This window comes from Echiichthys vipera, assembly GCF_963691815.1.
Source record: "Echiichthys vipera genome assembly, chromosome: 13".
NCBI lineage: Eukaryota > Metazoa > Chordata > Actinopteri > Perciformes > Trachinidae > Echiichthys > Echiichthys vipera.
Genome location: NC_139838.1, coordinates 26,633,837 through 26,654,282, shown reverse-complemented (window position 1 = coordinate 26,654,282; position 20,446 = coordinate 26,633,837). Strand labels below are relative to the sequence as shown.

The 20,446-nt window shown below is 41.7% G+C and overlaps 1 protein-coding gene across 1 annotated transcript; it reads right to left on the bottom strand.

Moving 5' to 3' along the window:
- Positions 1-8,824: 8,824 nt before the first annotated feature.
- Positions 8,825-18,584, bottom strand: LOC310955893 (chitin synthase chs-2-like). The gene is made up of 22 exons (XM_083925973.1): positions 18,517-18,584; positions 17,527-17,662; positions 17,184-17,372; positions 16,182-17,058; positions 15,481-15,664; positions 15,218-15,313; positions 14,750-14,911; positions 14,479-14,653; positions 14,257-14,358; positions 14,020-14,161; positions 13,699-13,899; positions 13,207-13,322; positions 12,849-13,017; positions 12,255-12,434; positions 11,856-12,134; positions 11,556-11,736; positions 11,429-11,463; positions 11,269-11,333; positions 10,952-11,062; positions 10,649-10,863; positions 10,463-10,550; positions 8,825-9,703 (listed from the first exon to the last, which is right to left on the bottom strand). Exons 1-22 carry the CDS (start codon positions 18,540-18,542, stop codon positions 9,563-9,565), a joined length of 3,870 nt encoding a protein of 1,289 aa, XP_083782099.1. The 5' UTR covers positions 18,543-18,584; the 3' UTR covers positions 8,825-9,562.
- Positions 18,585-20,446: the final 1,862 nt, after the last annotated feature.

The window sequence follows — 20,446 nt, the reverse complement described above, 5'->3', positions numbered from 1 at the left end:
CTCACTCAGCCTGGTCTCACTAAAAGGCGTGTGAATGACACGCTATTTCTCTTAAGCCATCTCGCGTAACGCATGTCATGTTTTTTGCGTGTCATTTCACGCCATGTAGTCTCAATTGACTTGTATAGTGCAGAGATGGCGTTGTCATTTCACGCACAAATGTCAGTGAGGGAAAACCCACGTGTTCGTATTTCTCCGCTACTTTCCGGAGAAATACGAAGTGGTGGAGCTTTCTGTCAGAGGGTTGTTTTTAAATCAATATTTCATGTGAAGGATGGCTGAAATAACGGGCGTGAAATACCCTAACCCTAACCCTTACCCTAACCCTAACCCTAACCCTGGGGAACTACGGGCGTTAAATGACACGCGAAAAGCCTAATATGCGTAGACATGCACGCGAAAAGTCATGCAAGTCATGAAAAGTGGCGTGCTATTTATACGCCCTCCCATGAGACCACGTAGGCTCACTGTAGAAATGATTGATGGAGTGACTAAGACACACTAATGCATGCACATTCATTTTTATTGTCACGCTGCTGCCTGCAAGCAGCACTAATGCAATACAATTATATAATTACATGATGACCCGACAGAGTTCAGAATTAGATTTACTGCCAAGTAGATTTTCTCCTGCAGTGACTTTACCTTCATGTTTCGGTACATAACAAATAAACTCAGAGAAAATAAAAGCAACACGCAAAAAAGTTTTGGTTGTGCGTCTGGTTCCAAATATGAACCAAAAAGAATCATTAAGAAATTAAAATCTTAATCCTGTTTATCGTGTCACGCCCTGCTCCGTTATGTTGTTCTTGTTTCATCTCAATTATTCCCATTTCCTGTTGGTTTTTCATCATCTTTAATCTTAATTTCTAGAAAATCTACTTTAATAAATATCCAAAAAGTTAAAATTGAAATTGAATTATACGTTCTGTTATAGGCCAGACCTAAAGCTCCATCTTAAATGATATGGTAGGTGATATCAAAGGTCTTAATTACCCTAACAGAATGATATTAGTCAAATAAATATAGAAAAAAATATGATTGCAAAAATAGTATCCATGCATCCTGTGCCTCTGTTCTCTGGGAGAAGATCAACTCTTAAATGTGTTCAGTGGAAGAAGATGCAAGTGAAGGGGGCACGCTTCACCCTCTCTGACCTCCGACAGACACTGAAAAAAATCAAATGTTCTGCCAAAGTGTGTTAATGCTTTAAAAGCCCATCGTCCCACAGAATTACCACGTCTCCACTCAGCAGTTGAGCGTCAAAGAAGAGTGTTCACTTGTTGGCTTGCTTCCTACATGTTGACAGAACAAAGGTGATATAGTAAAACCAAAAGCGACTGATTTGTGAGGCTCATCCAGGACAGGATGTGGATTTTAACGCCTGCTCTTCTTATCGTCTTCTTTATGGAACAGGCCTCTGGTTTTTGATCTCAGCTACGCGGCCGTGTCTTTGTCTTCTCCTTGTCACATTTGTTCGCCTGATCTCCCGACTGATTCCCTGTGCACCTAACTTTTGCAAGCAAAGCACTTTTTTTGATCAACATCTATACTCTTATGACACCAAACCAGTCACATGTTGTTCTCCAAGAACGAGTGAATTCTCTTGTGTGTTTTAAGTGATACATTGTTTTTATTTTGACAACCTCAGGGCCGGCCATGTTTTGCCTTGTGTTTCAGGTGGGTGGAGCTGTGGCTGATTCAGGGATGCACAACACCTGAGCGGGTTCAGGAGGCTATAAAGCAGACCTGCAGGAGACTCTCTTCCCCTTGGCCTGGCCAATTGTGCGAGGACAAGGCTATGACATTACTGACCACCATAGTTAATCCAAACAATACCCAACTGTAGTCCTGATGGACTGCAGCCTCCTGCCAGAGGGGTGCGACTCAAACAGTCTTTGTACGGTTTAGGAAGGGTCGGCCATAATCTGACCTGTCGGCCTCAGGGTCCTGGAGGAGCACAGGTCCCAGAGAGACGGCAGATTGTGACCAATCACCTTCTCTGCAGAGTGATTGATACGTTGCAGTCTGCCTTTGTCCTTGGCGGCGGCTGTCATTGTCTTTGGCAGGTTGAACTTCTCCAGCTGACAAAGAAAGTATTTCCTCTGATGTTCAAATAAATGTGACATCCTTTGCTTTTTATCAATGCGTCACGTAGACAAGCAGCTGTGACGCATCCTCACTGTTCCCATTGTGTGCTTCATACCTGGAGGCCATAAATACAAACAAGTAAACATGACAGTTGAGAGGTAACCACCATGAAAATGAAAAGGCATAATCGAAACATAAACATCAGAGGCTTAACAAGGTGTGTGAGGGTGCATGGGTTGGATGAGTCGGTTGAGTGTGAAGGAATGTTTCAGTATATGTAAAAAGGGAAGACCCAGTAATTAAATATGACAATAGCAGTAAGAAGAGACAAGGCTGCTTGTTCCTGGAGTATTTAAGCGGCTTGGACTCCAGTCAAAATAGATTGTTGTGCTATAAAAAGGCAAAATCTCAATAAGAAGGACATGTGATAAGCTGTGAACTTATATTCATTTATCTTTGACTGCTCACGCTGAAGCATAAAGAAAACAAATAGAAAATAGAAGTTAAATAAATATAGGTTTCTTGTATGTTAATGCTGGAAAAAATATCATTTGTACAATATGTTGGAAACATGGTTGGTAACAAGTTAGTCTTTAATCTATTATATTTCTCTAGCTACTTAAAGAACCGCAACACACCAATACGCATATAAGTGGCGTATCATTCAACTGTGTTCAAAGGTGAAAAAATACAAGTGTCTCTGTCACGACTGGTAAAAAAGCATCAAATGAAATAACAAAAAAGACATTTACTGTGATTAAAGATTAGATTTCAGACAGTTTTGAGGTTTGTGGTTTGTGTCATGGGGAAAATCAAAGCTGCTTCACTGTTTTACTTCTCTGTTTTTGAAAAGATCAGAGATGTGATCGAGCTCTGAACCATTTATTCCCTCATGAAGAAATAATCACACTTTTGACACAGGATTTACAGTGAAGTGGATTTGATTAAGATGGTGTTAATTTAACAAGTTCTGCAAGGTTGAAACTAATGTTCCAGTGGCACAAGTGTTGGTATGACTGCATCATTTTTGATTTGTTGTGACATGTCTGAAACCAGTCCAGAGCCTCGTTCGCCCCTTCAGTTTGTCTGTATAGATTGTGTGTTGATGCATCAGTGCATCCAAGCAGAAACATTTTCTCAGGTTTTCTGAGACACAAACATGCACAAGTTAGTGAGTCAGTCTTGTGGCTGCGATGAGTGTTTCTACAAAACATGACACACACCATTTTCCTGATGTGCTGTTGCTGCTCTCTGGTGGCATGAGTGTGTCTGTGGAAGCTCAGTCAGCTCCATGTAGCCTAAATATACAGTACATACATACATACACTCGTGACCCATGACAACACCTTCCTGTTGAGTGTGTGTTATATAGAGTTCAAGAGTGTTGCTCACACAAAAGACGAGAAGGTACCAGGTTCGCATCCTGTCTGGGGCCCTTCTGTGTGGAGTTTGCATGTTGTCCCCGTGTCTGCGTGGGTTTTCTCCGGGTTCTCCGGTTTCCTCCCACAGTCCAAAGACGTGCAGGTGTTCGGTTCATTGATGACTCTAAATCACCCGTAGGTGTGAATGGTTGTCTGTCTCTGTTCGTCTCTATGTGTCCTGTGATAGACTGGAGTCCTGTCCAGGGTGGACCCCGCCTCACGCCCGATGTCAGCTGGGATCAGCTCCAGCCCCCACCCCCACCCCCCCCGAGACCCCGACAGGGACAAGCGGTTGAAGATGAATGAATGAATAATCTCCTAAAAGTTATATAAAACATAACAACATCTCACTTTGTGCTTAGCCGTTCATAGCAAGTGCGTAAAAAATGCTTATGCACGTTATCGTAGCATCCATCTTAGAACACTCATGTCTGTCTCTCTTTCTCTTTACATGTGCAATATAAAAAAAAATCCACTGTGTCACTGGACCAAAGAGATGATCCTTTAATGTCAGCAGACTCAAGAATAGACGTCATTATTTGACAGCAAGTACAAAAAGCTGTGGAGAGTAGGGAAAACTCAAAATACCCTGTCAGACCACCCCCACCAACACCACCACTCACAGTCATGCATTTATACATGAATCCATACTTCAACCACATACAACACCTGCACACACCTGTTGCTGGTGTGTCGATTCAGTAACACACCACAAGATGGCATAGATTAACTTCAAAAATGTTACACTCTTCTCTGCCTCCTGACAGGTTAGAGGAAGCATCTGCAGGGAGTTTGTACCTCGTAACCAAGTCCAAGACAGTGATTGATGCCTAAGTGAATACATTTTTAGCACTAGTTTGGTTGATTTGTAAAGCACTTTTCAGACGCAGATGGTTCAAGCAGCTAGAAGACCAAAACATCAGCTGCACCGCTGAGACCAAGTCATGGAAGTGCTTACTGGTCTGACTTATAATAACACAAATGTAAATGTTGAAGTTTTGAAATGCAGACTTCGGTCCATCTCTACCAACTAACAAACACTCTCATTCACTGGAAATATGCTGACTCAATTAAATCATTTGTTCTCTGATGTTAGGATTACATGCATGTCTGGCCACAGTCTTTTTTTAGGTTCTACTTCAGATCATTTTTTGCACACAGTAGACTTTTTCCACTTCTACACTTGTTTCAACCACACAAACACTTCTCCAGGGTGTGTTCATTTGTTCCTGCCATTATGTTTATTAAAGCCATTTTTAAGCCATGTCATTATTCAAAGAACTGTCCTCACGTACACTCACTGCATCCAATGGTGAACAAGCTGACTTGTTGAACATGTGAGCAGACAGTAGCTTACTTAAACATAGAGGAAAGCATGTAGCGACATTAGCATTTATTTATTTAGAGTCGTGTTTGTGTCCATCTGATTGGTCCAGTTCTCACTTTAGCTCTGTTTTTGGTTTCCACCAACTCCCGAGGGACATAGTTGGCTCTTTAGCTGCTTAATGCTTCACTACAGGGCCGTAACTAATGATTATTTTCATTATTGATTAATCTCTCGAGCATTTTCTCAATTAATCAGTGAATTGTTTGGTCCTGAAATGACAGAAAATTGTGAAGAATGTTAAATAGTGGTTTCCAAAGATCAAAAACAAATACCTATCAGGCTACATGGCCGTCATTAGAATGTCAATTGTACTATTATCATATGTCATGTTATATGCATAAACTCAAGGGAGCTTTTTAGTAAAAACATGTTGACCTCCTCATTCAGGGAGATTCATTTGTTATACGCATGTGCAAAGATCCATCCATCTCCAACCTCTTGTCCCTATCGGGGTCGTGGGGGCTGGAGCCAATCCCAGCTGACATCGGGCGTAAGGCGGGGTCCACCCTGGACAGGACAGGAGACAAACAGAGACAGACAACCATTTACATTCACACCTACAGGCAGTTTAGAGTCACCAATTTACCTAACATGTGCACGTCTTTGGACTGTGGGAGGAAGATGGAGAACCCAAAGAAACCCCACGCACACACGGTTAGGGTCAGGATAGTCTATTGGTCAGGGGAACACATCAGGTCTCTAGTACAGATTGGGTACAGATACTGTACAGCTTACACTTAGAAAGTTTGGGTTGAAGAGCCTGTTGTGGGAATTTTGGATATTTGTAATTCATAATCATAGTTTTGTCAGGTCAGACACAGTTCAGTGTCTCCTCTGTCTCACCTTCTTAATGGATAATGCAAATAACTGCCTCATGATGGTATAATGGCATATTTGTGCATGTGGACTCTGTGTTAGAGACCTTGTGATGAGAGAGGTTCAGAGTGTTCAGAATTGTAATGTCTAAGTCATGTTTTGTTTGGTCTAAAGACGTCAACCATGGCTGTCCGCGTCCTGTGCACGATTCGGCTCTGTGTCATTCCTGCTAGATTCTAACTTTGTGAGGATGTGGGGATGAACGTATATTTGTCTGCAGAGGAAAATGCTTTGGAAAAATAAACCCCGGAGAAAAAGCTGATCCTGTTTGTTGATCTTTATTGAAGAATCCATTTCCACAACAAGCCGGCATCTGTTTTTAAGCATGTTGGTGTTGTGGTTACCTTGCACTCAAAGCTGGAGTCTTAAGGTATCACAAGATCACGCGTCACACGAAAATCCATCTTGATAAGTTACTTTATGTCCGAACCACCAGCAGTGGGGACCAATCAGTGGGTGTCCTGTGAGGAGCCAGTGGCAGTTGAGGGTTGAACGATGACATGGACATACATTCAAAACAACAATGGCATCTCCTAAAAGTTTAGCGTAGCTGCTTCATTAGCAACAGTTTTATCAGGACTGGAGAGTATTTCTTTATTGAAAGAAGAGCAGAGAGTGGTACTGGAGGCTTTTCTCGACTGGCAGCCTGTTACACACGATGAGAGACAGCTGGTTCATCTGATCACCTTAGTGGCTCCGAGGACGGCAATGTTGGTGTGAGATATTTCAACAACTATTGGAGGTATTGTAATGAAACATTGCACAGCAAACGTGATCACTTTGGCGATCCCTTAACTTTTCATCTGCCATCATAAGCTCAATATGTATTGTCCAATATTTTGGCTTGTGACCAAATACCTGCAAACTGATGACATTTCAACACCTTAAAAAATAAAACCAGCTGATCAATCTCAACCAGAAACTCTCGGCGTAGCTTCATTTACGGGGGTTTGGCATTTTATCACATAAACAAACAGATCAAACAGGTTTTCAGGTATTTGAGTTGATCAAAACCAAATTTAAAAGCTCGCTGGTTACTCATCACTTAATAATAGGCTATCTGCTTATAAAGGTAACCTGCAGTAATGAAGGGCTCCTCCACACCAACAATAAAACCAATTAGTTTTAGAGTTAGTCATATGCATGCACATGCGTATCCCTCAATGGGAGGCGAGAGGTGTGTCCAGTACTGGGCGTGGGTGAAGTGCATCAACTGTATGAGTTTGTACCCAAGCAAGCTTGTACAGTATAGACCTTTTCCTGCCAGTGTTGGTAGCCAGTAAAAAAGCAATTACGAGAATATGGCTATAAAAAGATTCCCCATCGAAAGAGGAGTGGATTGCAATTGTGAAAGACATATGACATGAAAAAACAACTTTCTCCTTGAACTTGTGCACGGACAAGTTCACCACATACTGGAGGAAAGGGACAGCTCATCTGGAATAAGTGCCCCCTCATCACAACAGGACACAGATACTAATATGACTGATACTGTTTTGTTTTTGTACGAGTGAAGTGCTTCGGCCCTGTTCTGATATGCAGGAAAGACGGTGGGCAGGTAGAACAAAAAAGGACTGAATTGTACGCAGCCATGAATCTTTTAATATGTATGTTTATACATATAGGTATTAAATGTATATCATTATGATCGATCTTAGCATTTTATTTAGCCATCTGTGCCTCCCTTCCTTTTCTTATCAATCAACCCATGACTTCCTAAAAATAGTTTCAAAAAACTATTTCATCCATCCAATGACTCTCACTTCACTTTCAAATGAGGCCGACGTAGGAGATTGGACGTGAACGTCATCTCATTGGCACCGCCTGAAATGTGCTTGTGTTAGTCTTAAATCTTTGACCTGATCTAATCGTTCAGATGCACAGTCACACACTGAGTTTACAGCCCCCTTTAGTGTCTTGCACACAAACACCATGACATTTGGACGGACGGGAGGAGCAAGGGATTGAACCACCGATCGTCCGAATTATGGACGTCTCGCTCTACTTCCTGAGCCACAACCACCCTTAAGCTGCACCAGCCCATAAAATGGCCATCATGTGCAGATATTTGAAATAAACACAGTATGTAAATGCATTAATTAATTTCCAGAAAATAAAAGCATCAAAACATAAATAGAATAAATTAAATATTTGCTGCTTTTTGACTACGTGACCTTTTCATGCAGATAATAACCGCGGCTGTCGTGTGATCTCACGAGGGTGTGTAGCCTATGTGAGAGGCAAAACTAAATATATCATGCATTAATTATAATTACCTGAACACTGAACATGTTCATGCAGGTACAGGTGAGTGTGTGCGTGAGGCCAAACTAAATATATCATGCATTTTAATTAGTCAGCGGTGTGTCCTTCTGAATTATTCTTTCACACCCGTTTCCTGTGTAGTCATGCACAGTCATTCAGTACAGGAGCTCTGCCTGTACCTATGATGGTCAACATTTGCCAGGGGATGCGGGAAGTTGCATAACACATTCTTATGTAATCACCTACTTCTTTTCACATGAACGGTGTCATGAAACACAAGAGCCTGAAACACTGCAGTTTAGTGGCTGTATGATAACGACAGCCTGATAATAAACTTATAGTCCAATGTCACATTTTCCCAAACATCCTTTCAGTTACAGTAAGAAAGAAAAACCGAAAAGTCCCATCACTGTGTCTTTAATCTCTTTAAACTGATTCTGCGTAGAAATAAAGACAATGGGACAAGATCTGGGTAGAGGAAGCAGTCTGGTTTCCATTCGGAGTCTGAGTAGTATTAACTCCAACTCTTTCTAATCAGACTGTGACGATGACCGCCATTAAAATGAGAAAGTCTCGGCCTCGGATATCTGGCTACACCGTAAAACCAGAAATATTAGCCATTGCTCCCGATGGGTTCTAAGATCAGTGTGTCCACAACATGCAAAGCTATTCATCTCTCTCCTTTCTTTCTCAAGTCAATTATGAAACAAATTCTACTGCTGCACAAACAGAATTTACTTTTTGTGCAGAACTTAGCATAACAAAAGCCAAGCCATCTAAAAGACTTCATCACAAAGTGCTTTATTGAGAAAAAGAACTAAAATGGACAATGGCAGCTTCCCTACTTCCTGATCCGTACTTCTGCCGGCCTTGCTTGGATCACATCCGTCTTTGGGCGTGCCTCCTCTGATACACATACAGTTTTAGCATACAGCTATCTAATGCAAAACAAAAAAATAACATAAAATGTGCATTTTTACATTCCTCAAGATTTGGATTTGGACTCCACAGTGTAAAACAAACAGTCAGCTTTCCGAGCAGCTGAACTTCTCGACATTTCTATTAAAGATTCCCTGATTTCCTCTTCACATTACCCTAACTGTGTCATTCCTCTTCACATTACCCTTACTGTGTCATTCCTCTTCACATTACCCTTACTGTGTCATTCCTCTTCACATTAAAGTGTATTAGACACAGGTAACACACTCATTTACAGTAAAATATAACTTCAGATCCTTCATAAATAGCATTAACATTACGTTTACTGGCATGGTGTTGTCCTGTGTACACAACACACACACACACACTCACACAAAAGTGTTTAGAGGTTTTCTTGCTCTTGTTCAGTGGTTTTTCTGAGAAGCACTTTGCAACAAACAAGACGTTTTTTTATATAAATAAATTCTTCTTGATTCATTGTAAACATAAATTATATACATTCAGTAAAGACATTGTTTTGTAAAATCTCAAATTCTGTACAGTGGGTATTTTAAAAGTGCTAAAAAGGACAAAAGGACCGTGTTTAAATGATGGCGCCGGCATTGTGATTTATGTAGAACTCCTCATCGTCACTGTCATCGAAATCAGAGTCGTAGTCGGGGTCGTAATCTGGCTCGCAGTTGCCGCTGTCGACGCTGGTGTCGGTGTTTGAGACAGAGTTAACCTGGGAAGACACAGAAGGAATATCAGTTGAATCAAATGTCACCACACCTGGAGCCTTTCTGGCAGGCGATGAAAGTATTTGCTAACGACTGTAGCAGGAGGGTGAGGTCATTCATGTCAACACACCCAGTCACTGCTAGTTTCATTAATTAACAGAAAGTATGTAAAGGGCAATTTAATTTCCTTTCTCTAACAACGATTCCCACTCATCAGTGTTGTATGGACTCATCATATTAAAATGTTGTTTACAATAATGGATTTGCAGGTTGCAAAAACATGAGACGCACCTCGCTGCCCTTTATGTTGAATACGCCCCGATCAGGCCGAGCGTTGCTAGTTGTGTTGGTTTGTTGTTTTATTCTTGAGAGGCAACCCCTGAACCATCTACCTTCTACCTTCCTGCGGAAAAACGCAAGGTGCTCATCGCAAAAGCAGCGATCAAAACGCTTCACTGCTCGATCCAAATCTATCTGATCAGGGTTTTGTGCCATTTAGCAATTTATATATTTTTAAAACAACAATAAGAATTATTTGGAGTATCACTGCTCTTTCTAAATAAGTACTTTGACCTTTGCGCTAAACAATGAATAAATAATTAGTTACAGTTCTGGTTATTTTGCAAGTTGTTTCAACAGTAGTTGACTCGTAGCAGCAACAGGCTTAGTAAAAGACTAAACACTAGTAGAAGCCGCAGCTGTAGCTGTATGAGTAACTGCTACTGTTAGTTCTTGCAGTAAGTCACAGTAATAGTTGTAAATACCTTTTTGCCTGGTAGGTAGGGTTCTTCAGGTTTTTGCTCTTTGAGCTCTGTGTCCAGAAAGGCCACATAATGGATCAGAGTGTAGATTCTAGATGAAGACAGAACGAAAGAAAATTTTACAAAAAAAATTGAACAGACATTATGAAAATCTTTAGAGAAACAAAGTCATTTGTCGTAAGTGGTCACCTGTGGTACAGCATAGCAAGGAACTGGATCACAACCGATGTTGCAAATCCCAGAATGAACATGAAGGCGATGGGATCGATCGTTACGTCCTCTCCGGTGTACTCGAGGTCAAAGTCCACCTTGGGGAGCTTGATGGAGAAGGAGGCCTCAAAGAGCTGGAGGGTAAATGTTGCCACCAGCCACAGGGCATTCAGCATGAAGAAAGCAAAGTTGATCTGTGCGTAATGAGACAGATCAGATTAATTCAACATTGATTGCACAGTTGTTTCCTGTTAGATAGGTACCGAAGTTCCCCAGACCTACTTTGTTTCTCAGCTCTCGCAGTTCAGTGGCCATCTTTTTCTGTTTCTCTTTGTCGTCCTGCAGAGGTTCCAGGTACTTCTTCTGAAGCTCTGTCCAGAACTCCTCCTCCTCCTGCAGAGAAACACAGAAACCCTTTCAATCAATTATTCTGTTGCATGTTTAAAAACAGCACATAAAGAAACTACTGCAAATGTCTCAGTGTCATGTTAAAGTCAGTGTTCACCTGCGTTGGGAAACTGAACATGATGAGCATCACTTTGACAGTGTGATTCAGAGACCGTTGATCACGTTAACCTGATAAATTTAGACACACACACCTTGTCGAGTGAGTACTCCTGCAGCTGCATGTCAGTGGACACATTTTGGAGTTGTGTGATCCAACCTGGAGAGAAGAGCCAGAGAGGAAGGTATTGATAACATCACATTAACAAGTGAGCTGGAATTTTTTATTTTTCAAACAATTTTGCAAAATTGTACCTAGGATAGGTGAGTCAAAGGCAGGCTCGACTGGCCTGAAAGACAATTAGAAAATGATTATTAACATCTCACACATTGGAATACCGGCACTCTACATTTGAATCGTTGTTCCACCTTCAGGACTTACGTCACTTCTTCCTCTGGGACTGCTACGTCCTCCACGATAGTGTTTCGGGGCTGGAGTTCTGGCTGTGCAGACTCTTGGATCAGGGTTTCCTGGTTGACAACGTGCTGCCCCTCTCCAGAGCTCTGGTTGGATTTTTTACAACATTTGGCCCATGAGAAGAACCGTTGGCAGGCGCTTTTTGCTGTAAGGGCGAAGATCAGTTTCAGTTCACTCAGCACAAACTCCAGTATAATACAGATCTAATGTTGCACTGTGACAGACTTGAAAATAAACTATTTTCAGTGTCAACATGACATCTACCTTTCTGGGTCCTTGTTTGCTGGGTGACAGATTCCGCTGTAACAGCTCCAGGGGCAGGTTTCGTCTCCCTGGTGCCCCAAGATACGTTGTTCATGTTGACCATGGAATAGATGGTAAGCAAAAGGTAGGCGCTGGGGATGCAGATGATGTAGAGAAAGCCGTGGAACACTAGATGGACTTCCTGAGGATGCATTATCGCAGTGATGATGTAAATGATGGCCATGGAAACGACAAAAATGCTGCTGGGTGTTAGGATGGTTTGGTCCTTCACCATTGAGCCTGAGGTAAGATAAAGGGAGGTTGTAGGATTAACACAACTTTAAAAAATTTGCAAAAAGATTTTACAATGTCTGATTAATGTGGATGCATAAAGTTATTCCTGTTTGAATACATACTTACCGATAATTGACATTATCACCACCAACATGAGGAATGCATATATGACACTCATTACTGCTGCAATAGTTATCTGAGTGTCAGCTTTGAGTTTGAAGCAAAGAATCAAGTAGATAGCAGGAGGTATCACAGCCAAGACCAGGGCACCACTGGCTGGGATTTCAACGATGAAGGTCACACTACCTACAGGCAACAATAGGAGGCGTGTACCAGTTAATTTAAAAACAATGGAAAAATATGTCCAGTGAAGTCTAGTTGATCTCGTAGTTTGCAAAAGGTTGTATGAACAGAGATTAGGTCCTCAAACCTAAACTGTATATTACGATGGACTGCTTGACAGCTCCCCAAAAGTGCGCCAAAGCCTCTCGATCACCCCCTAGTGGCTGGCTGCAGTATAGCTCATAAGTCCCGTCCCTAGCATGTTTTAGCGGATGGGACATGAGACAAACTAAAACGTCGAAGTGTACCTCAAATACGTTTTACACAAAGATGATTTCTGTCGATGTAGTGAGATTTTATCAGGCTTCTTGTACTTTTTGAGTTAATTGATGCTATAAAAATGGAAGGAAGTGGAGCATAAAGACACAAAACACCAACCTGCGATCATAAGACAGATGGTTGCTGGAGCCAGGATCGCAGAGGTGATGGCAAAGAGCTGGTAGAACATGAAGAGTTTGGACATGGATGGATTTCTCTTGGAAACGATGTTGGTGGCACCCAGCAGATCCACCACGTTGGCCAATGTGGACGGTCCCCATCGCCGACGCTGAGGATGGCAAAAAATCCTCAGCAAGACTAATATGATTTTTCGCTCAATGACAACTTGTACCGCAAGACATCTACATTCATAGATAATTCTGATATGTGCAAATATATCCGTTTGTCCAGTTGTTGGGATTATTTTATGGCCGTCATAATATTAGTGGAATTTGTTCTGATCAGCTGCAGCACTCACCTGGTTGTAGAGTTCTTTGAAGTCCTCAGGTGCGTTGGTGTAAGCATCAGATGCTGCATTGTACTCCACTCTCCATCCCTGTTTCAGCAGCAGAGTACACAGCCAGCGGTCCTCACCTGTGGGAAGTAGAAAATGTGTTTATATGTGAGAGGAGGAGGAGGAGAAGGGAGAGACTGACTGTAAAAGATACCACCAAGACCGACCCCTTTCACATAAGGCCTCAACCAGGGTTGTACCTGGGTTGATTTTGTGTTTGAAGGGGTTAACCAGTGTTGGCAAACTTGGCTTTGCAACTCAGGTTGGACACAAGGGTTGATTTCAGTGAGAATGACACAATACCAGGGTTGCTAAGTACTTGGGTAATTAGTATGCATTGCTCCAGGGTTGTGACCTAGGTCGTAAAACACAGGTCAGATAAACCTGGTCTGACCCTAGTCATCGGGGGGAAAGAGGTATCATGGGGACAGGACATTCGGTCAAACACACTGTTACCTTGGTCGTACTGGATGTAGTGGCTCGCCTCTGTGGACTTGGTGGAGTATCTCTTCATCACGTTGTCGTCCATTAGCGCCTCCGCTCTAAACAGGCTGAAGCAGCCGGGGCTGCACAGCACACAGCCAATCACGTGCTCTGCTGTCTTCTGCAGCCAATGACTGACAGCGTATTCAAACTTCTGGAACCACACTGCAGGACCTGCAGATGAAGTACAGAGGGACTGTGTTCATAAGACTGGAGTTGTTTAAATGTCTTTTTAGTTGTTTTTTTCCTGTGTTCTCTTTTTCCTAGTTTATCTTGATTGTACAATGTGCCCACCTGATCCAATGGGGTGAATCCTGCCACACGCTGCCCCGACACGTGGGTACATTTTCAGACGATCGATGAGCAGCATCACAGCTGCTGGATGGAAGTCTGTGTCCCCATCTAAAGCCAGGATGTAGGTGTTGTGCTTCTCTTTCTGGAGGAATAGACCATGTATTTTGATTCACGTTAAGGTGGATGCGTGTTTAAGCTTGTCAAAAAAAGTTTCTCTTGATGTTTCTCTTTTCTCACCTGAACCGCTGCTTTCAGCTCATGCTCGTCCTCTCCCTTCTGCCAGCGTGCGTAATATTTAGTCATGAGTTTCCAGCCCAGAAGATAGTAAAGGTACATGACCTAAAAAATAAATAATAAGAATTAACTAAACAAATGTTTAGTTGGGGTGAGGAGAGGTTTGAACTTTAAATGGTATGTGTAAATGACCCTTCTGGGGTCTACCGGTCATTATTGTTCTACCTGAGACCATCTCTTCTTGTGGCGGATGAGTTCTTTGTCCTTGAAGTGAACCATGATGATGTTCCCATGAGGCATGGTGATCACCAGACGACCTCCGTACGGCGTTGTTATGACCGTCTGATCAGGGATCTGCTGTTTCTTTTTGAAGAACTTATCATCAATGTTTGTGAAGATGCTGATGACAGAAAATGAGAGAACATTGACAGTAATTTGTCATGGACTAACTTTGATACCTGTGTTTACAGACACCATCTGGAAACAAGTGTCTCACCTATAAACTTCTGTGAAGATTTTCACAAGGTCCTTTGCGTATTTGTTGAGGTGACGACCCTGACTCCCACTGACATCTTCGAATGCATCATCAAAGTAAATATGGGCTTCGAAGGTGAAATCAGTGTGCTTTGGCTCATTCTTTGGTCTGTATTTGTCCAATCTGCAGAAACATAAAGAGGAACTGTGATGAAATACACTTTGATAAAGTGAATGTTGTGGATGTTAAGAATACACTGCTGTGTCAGGGCCAAGGACACAGTCTCTTGGGAAATAAAATCCTGTGACAGCAACAAATGTCGCAACTATCTTTTGTTTTTTTCCCGGTACAGTGCATCTGGCATTTCTTCAACTGAACTGCTTGATATGCAGAAGTGTAAAGCAAGAAATTGAATCCCTTTGACCCATCAAAATAATAACTGACCTCATTCAAAGGAATGGAAAGATGACCGATGCAACAAACACTCACCTGAAAATGGATATGATGATGTTCATCATTTCATCGTAGGTTTCATGCCACATGGTCGCACACAGATACACCGTCGCCATGTCTAATCCCCTGAAACTTCACATGACAAGATTTGCAAATTTGAGAAACATATTTTTGTTTTGAGAAGAGACCATGTAACGCCACCTTGATAGCCTAAACGTGTCAGCCTAGAATTTGCACCCAAGTCCAAATGCCTTGAAGATTCAACAACCTCGTTTTAAATGATTCCCAGACACACTTACGTCTTTGACCTGTTTTTGGTCTGGATGTCGAATCGGGTGTTGAGGAGCAGAGACTGTTCGATAAAGGTTCCTTCATACAGCCTCCTGATGAACAGGTCTTGGGTCCTCTGGATACGATACACGTTGAGGTACCACAGGTGGATGGTGGCCAACACAAGACCGAGCCACCAGGACACTGCTGCACCTGAAGGAAGATTAAGAAACATATTAGATTCAAGATTCAAGAAGCTTTATTGATCCCGAGGGAAATTATTGTGCAACAGTTTCAATACAAAGATGGGAAAGGATCAGAGTGACAATAAGCATAAAAACATAATCAAATCAAATAAAGCTAACATAGAATAAATCAAACAATAACTAAGTGTGACAGAGTGCAACAGACATTGTGGTTAAGCGTAGGTTTATACAATATACAACAATACGCACCTATCAGTTTAGCAGCATGTTGAAATAAAATAAGTAGATAAAAAATAAAGTACATTAGACAAAAATGCCAACTTTGGAAAGTGCCTTAATCTCTATCAAATGGAAAATGCTGCACTAAATAATAAAATAGATATTCAACGTTAACATGACCCAAAGTTTTAAAGTGTGTATTTTTCCCTGTGCACAACTTAACACTACTAGGGCTGACAGATATGTACGACAGGGTGCAGTGGTCTTAAGGAGCTACCTTATTTTACCATGCTCTACTTAATTACCTGTCAATATGCCGATGTCAGTTATCTTGGACATGTCCAGGAAGCACAGACTGTGTGTAACATCATAAACCAGATCTGGGAACACGCTGCCGGTCAAGCTTCGGTTCCTTCCGTCTACAACTTCAATGCAGTATCCTGTGAAGTTTGTTGCAGTCCCGTTCAGACTTACTCTGTAGTCCTGATAGTAAACAATAACGGGGATGATGAACAGAGCCATGACGGCCAGAGAGGCCAGGTACAGAGGCAGGATGAAGCACCGTCGCAGGGCGTGCATCTTGCAGGCTACCAAAGCAAACCAGTGGCAGAGTGCAGAGGAGATCAGCTGGACCCCAATGATGATGGCTATGATTTTTGTCTCGCGCCTCGGGATGGAGGTCACAATGTCCCAGTCCATTTTGTTCAGAGGGACGTAGGCTCCGAGCACACAGGCGGTCACGGCGATCCTGAGAAGGCTGGACAGGATGTTCAGCACGTTCTGGCACTTTGTCATGTCTTTACACAGGATCCTGAGGAAGATGGAGCTGCTGTTCTCGCTGATCAGTCTAAAGTAGCTCTCCCACCAGTTGAAAGATACCAAGAAGCACGCACCGACAGCCAGTCCCACCCAAGTGATCATCTTGATGTCAGTAGTATCCTTTGTGATGTACAAGTAGAGGAACAGGCCGAAACCTATAATGATGAGAATGAAGGCGGTGATAGATGGCAGCAGGAAGCGGTTCCTTTCTTTGGCGGTGCACTGAGTGATCATCTGTAGGAGCGCAGAGAGGACGGCTACACCGTTCAATATCGTCACGTTGGTCACGATGTCCAAGTGCGGCATCGCCACTATGGTGAGAATGGCTGCACCTGTAGCCACCAGGAACTCAAAGAAAAGGACCTGAAGAAGAAGCAGAAGTTCATGAAATTCAACAACTTGGTAGAGAAAAGAGTCAGGACTCCTGATGCAGTGCCAGGCTCTGGTTTGCATCAGTTAGATGAAATGAGACTTGACTTTTGTCTTACCAGGGCAACAGTGGATTTTCTTGGCATCTTTGATGTTTTGTAACAAGACTTCCAGATGCTTTTGAGAAATAGCAAGACGCTGGACACAATGAGAGCGCAGCCGATACAAAGCAGAGCGACAGGTTTCATTTCACCTGGAAGGGTTTTCGTGCCTTCATTGGACAAAGTGATGAGGAGGAGGAAGGTCGCCTGGAGAGGAGTTTAAAGGAAGTGAATACAGTGACATGAGGGCTTCTGATTTGAATTACACTCAAATTAAAATGTATGTTCTCACAGTTCGCATTGAATTTAGTCACAAATCCCAATCCATGCGTGTATACAAACAATGTAAATGATGGCAAACCTTGCTACACAGCGCCAATCCAAACACAAATACACCGACGACAAGCAAAGAGACGATCTTCAGCAGTTTGATCATCTTCCATGGCGTCTGCTCGTCTTTGATGACGGGGACCTCTTGGCAGGTGTCCCACGGCCTCCTGAACAAAGACGACAAAACATCAAAGTCTGAAGCAGGAAGTTAGGTGGAGAACTTTGGAGGAAGTAGAAATAAACTAAAAATACAGTCACAATAACAAACGTTAAAGTAGTTGTGATGTAATAAATGTAAGAAGAATGATAAATTATGTGCTAGACTGTAGAATACAGAAGACAATATATAGTTTGTTTTATTATTTTATAAACTTCTTGTAATTGAATTGATAATTGATATTGGTTACAAAATGTATTTGTTAAATAAAAGATGAATAATTAAATCTTACTCATTAAAGTTTGTAAACACTTGCATCGAACAGTTACTCACACAAATGTCTTTCTACACAAGTCATTATTTTATAAACATTAAAATAATGTTACTACGGTACGATGTAGTTGTTAGCATTAACAAATAAATAATGTTCTTTTTGGAAATGTTATATTTTATCTATGTTGTTTATGAGAATTTGCATATTGAGTTATATGTACTGTTCAAAATAAAATAAATTAAAATATGATGTTAAAGTTATAAAGTTATAGTTGTAATTTAAAATGTGTTTACAAAGAAGAAGTTGAAATACAAATTGTTAAAAGTCAAAAATACCTGTCATGAATGTGTTTTAGTTGTTATAGTTGTTATATATGTTATATATGTATATACTAATCTTCTTACATTTTTACATTTTTAATAAAACCTGCAACTAAAGAAAAACATCAAATAAAGAAAAATAACTTAGTAGATGACCAAAATGACACTACTTTCACATTATTTCTAATAAATAAAAACATATAGATAAATGGAAATTAAAATATATAACTGAAATATGAATTTAAAAAAGTTAAAGATGTGCGTACTTACTTGGGCATATCTCTGTATTTCTCCATCCTCCCTGACTGTCAGTGCAAATGTCGGCTGTTTGAACGACACTATGTATTTAAACAGCTGTGTCTCTCAGTGGTGAGGGCCTGGTTACAGATGTCAGAGCCACACCCAGAGCGTGCACATGCTGCTGAAGGGGAGCAGCAGCACACACACACACACACCCACACACACACACAACGTGTAACTGTGTCCTGCACCCCTATTACGTTGGAGCTGGTAAAGGTGGAGCTAACAGCGTTAAATTTTTAGTCTTGGCGTATGAACTGTGAGTGTTCAGGTCTGAATGAGGTGAGGACAAAACTTCCCACCAATGGGAAGCCAAGAAAGAGAAGTTATCATGAGTGTCAGAGCGGGGAGGGACGAACCACTGTTTGAATCTGCATGTGACATCGTTCATGAAGGGTTGAATGAAGGCCTGCTAATTATGCCAGAACAATTAATTGGGACGGGACTGTATTGTTCACATACATGTGCAAATTAAAGGTCATTGGTTAAGAATAAAATCCTCTTTTGTTCGTTAACCTCCTGAGATCAAGTCTCGCTTCTCCTGCAACCCAGAAACTGAAAGTCACGTGTGGAAAAACTCCACTTTTGTTGTTAAAAAGCAGACAATACATATACAAATATATATATATATATATATATATATATATATATATATATATAGGGAGCAGCTCCTAAGAAAATGTCACTTTGTCACTTTATATCATCACTGCACCACTTTACACAGTTGTACTGTCACTTACTTAAGTGAGAAATGCTGCTATACCTTACACTGTCACTTTATATCACCACTGCATCACTTAACTTGGATTAAATCAGCACAAGATCTCTTTAAAACATGTCTGTTTGGTCACCATCTGCAGCTGAATGAGCAAACACACTGGTGATTGAGTACATGGCTCACCAATGAAAGCTGTTGCATTTGCCGTATTATGACCTGGGTGTATGTGGAGACATTCCCGGGACAAATCACAAGCGGCGCTCAGTTAGTGACCGTTTTCCATAAGACTCAACCTTCAACTCACTAATGTCTGAAGCAGCGTACTGTTTTAGAGGGTGTCTTTTTGGTCTCTGCTAGTGTTACGAGTAAACGTCACACAGGCGACGCTGTTTGGATCTCTGGGAAGTGAGATCCAAACACACACCTGCAAGTCCCACTCATCGCCATAGGGCTCGCCAAAGAGGATGAAGGGATCTTTGTGATTGTAACTTTTATGAGTCGCTTATTTAAATCAAGCCTTTATGCTGTGAATCAGACGCGTGACTAATGCATGTAAATAACCCATCATTTCAAGTCTCACATCATATTTGAGTGCTTTGTTTTCCTCACTTAAAAACCACACCTGAAGGATACAAGGGAGCAAAACCATAACTGCTGCATCGAACAGTGTTCCTGCAGTTTCAGGAGGTCATCATTGATGCCAGTTTTTGAAGGTGTTTGTGGAACCAAAGCACTTTGTAACATCTTACTTAACGAGTAACACACTGTAATTCATATGTCATACATTAGAAATGACATCCAGAGTTAGGAAAGGAAGTAAATCAGGTGATGTGACGGGTCCTAAATTCCAGGACTTTCACCCGGGGGACCGGTGTTCGTGTCCTTATTCTACGTGACGTTCAGGGTCACCAAAGCCCCGGCGTTAAACAGAAGATATCACACGAACCCTTTGAGAATATGACCTTTTTGGTTATGGCAAAACTCTTGGTTACGGGGACTCTTGTCTGTCTGATGCACAGGCACATGAAGCATGACGGTGTAGAAAAATGGTTTCGAGGTCTCACTTGATGGTTTCTCAACAAAGCATAGCTAAAGTCGCTTTCCCATCCAAAAACACAAGCCAAACACTTTATTCACACAAGCCAAAATCGCACCCTGACCTAGTTTTAGTGCATCACCCGA

Bases quoted from the DNA above. Each gene is read 5' to 3' on its own strand.
- LOC310955893 (XM_083925973.1), bottom strand. From the start codon at position 18,542: ATGGAGAAATACAGAGATATGCCCAA. The intron at 17,373-17,526 runs GTTTGCCATCAT...ACTCCTCTCCAG, and splicing joins GATTGGCGCTGTGTAGCAAG to GCGACCTTCCTCCTCCTCAT. The intron at 17,059-17,183 runs GTAAGACAAAAG...CTTCTTCTTCAG, and splicing joins GAAAATCCACTGTTGCCCTG to GTCCTTTTCTTTGAGTTCCT.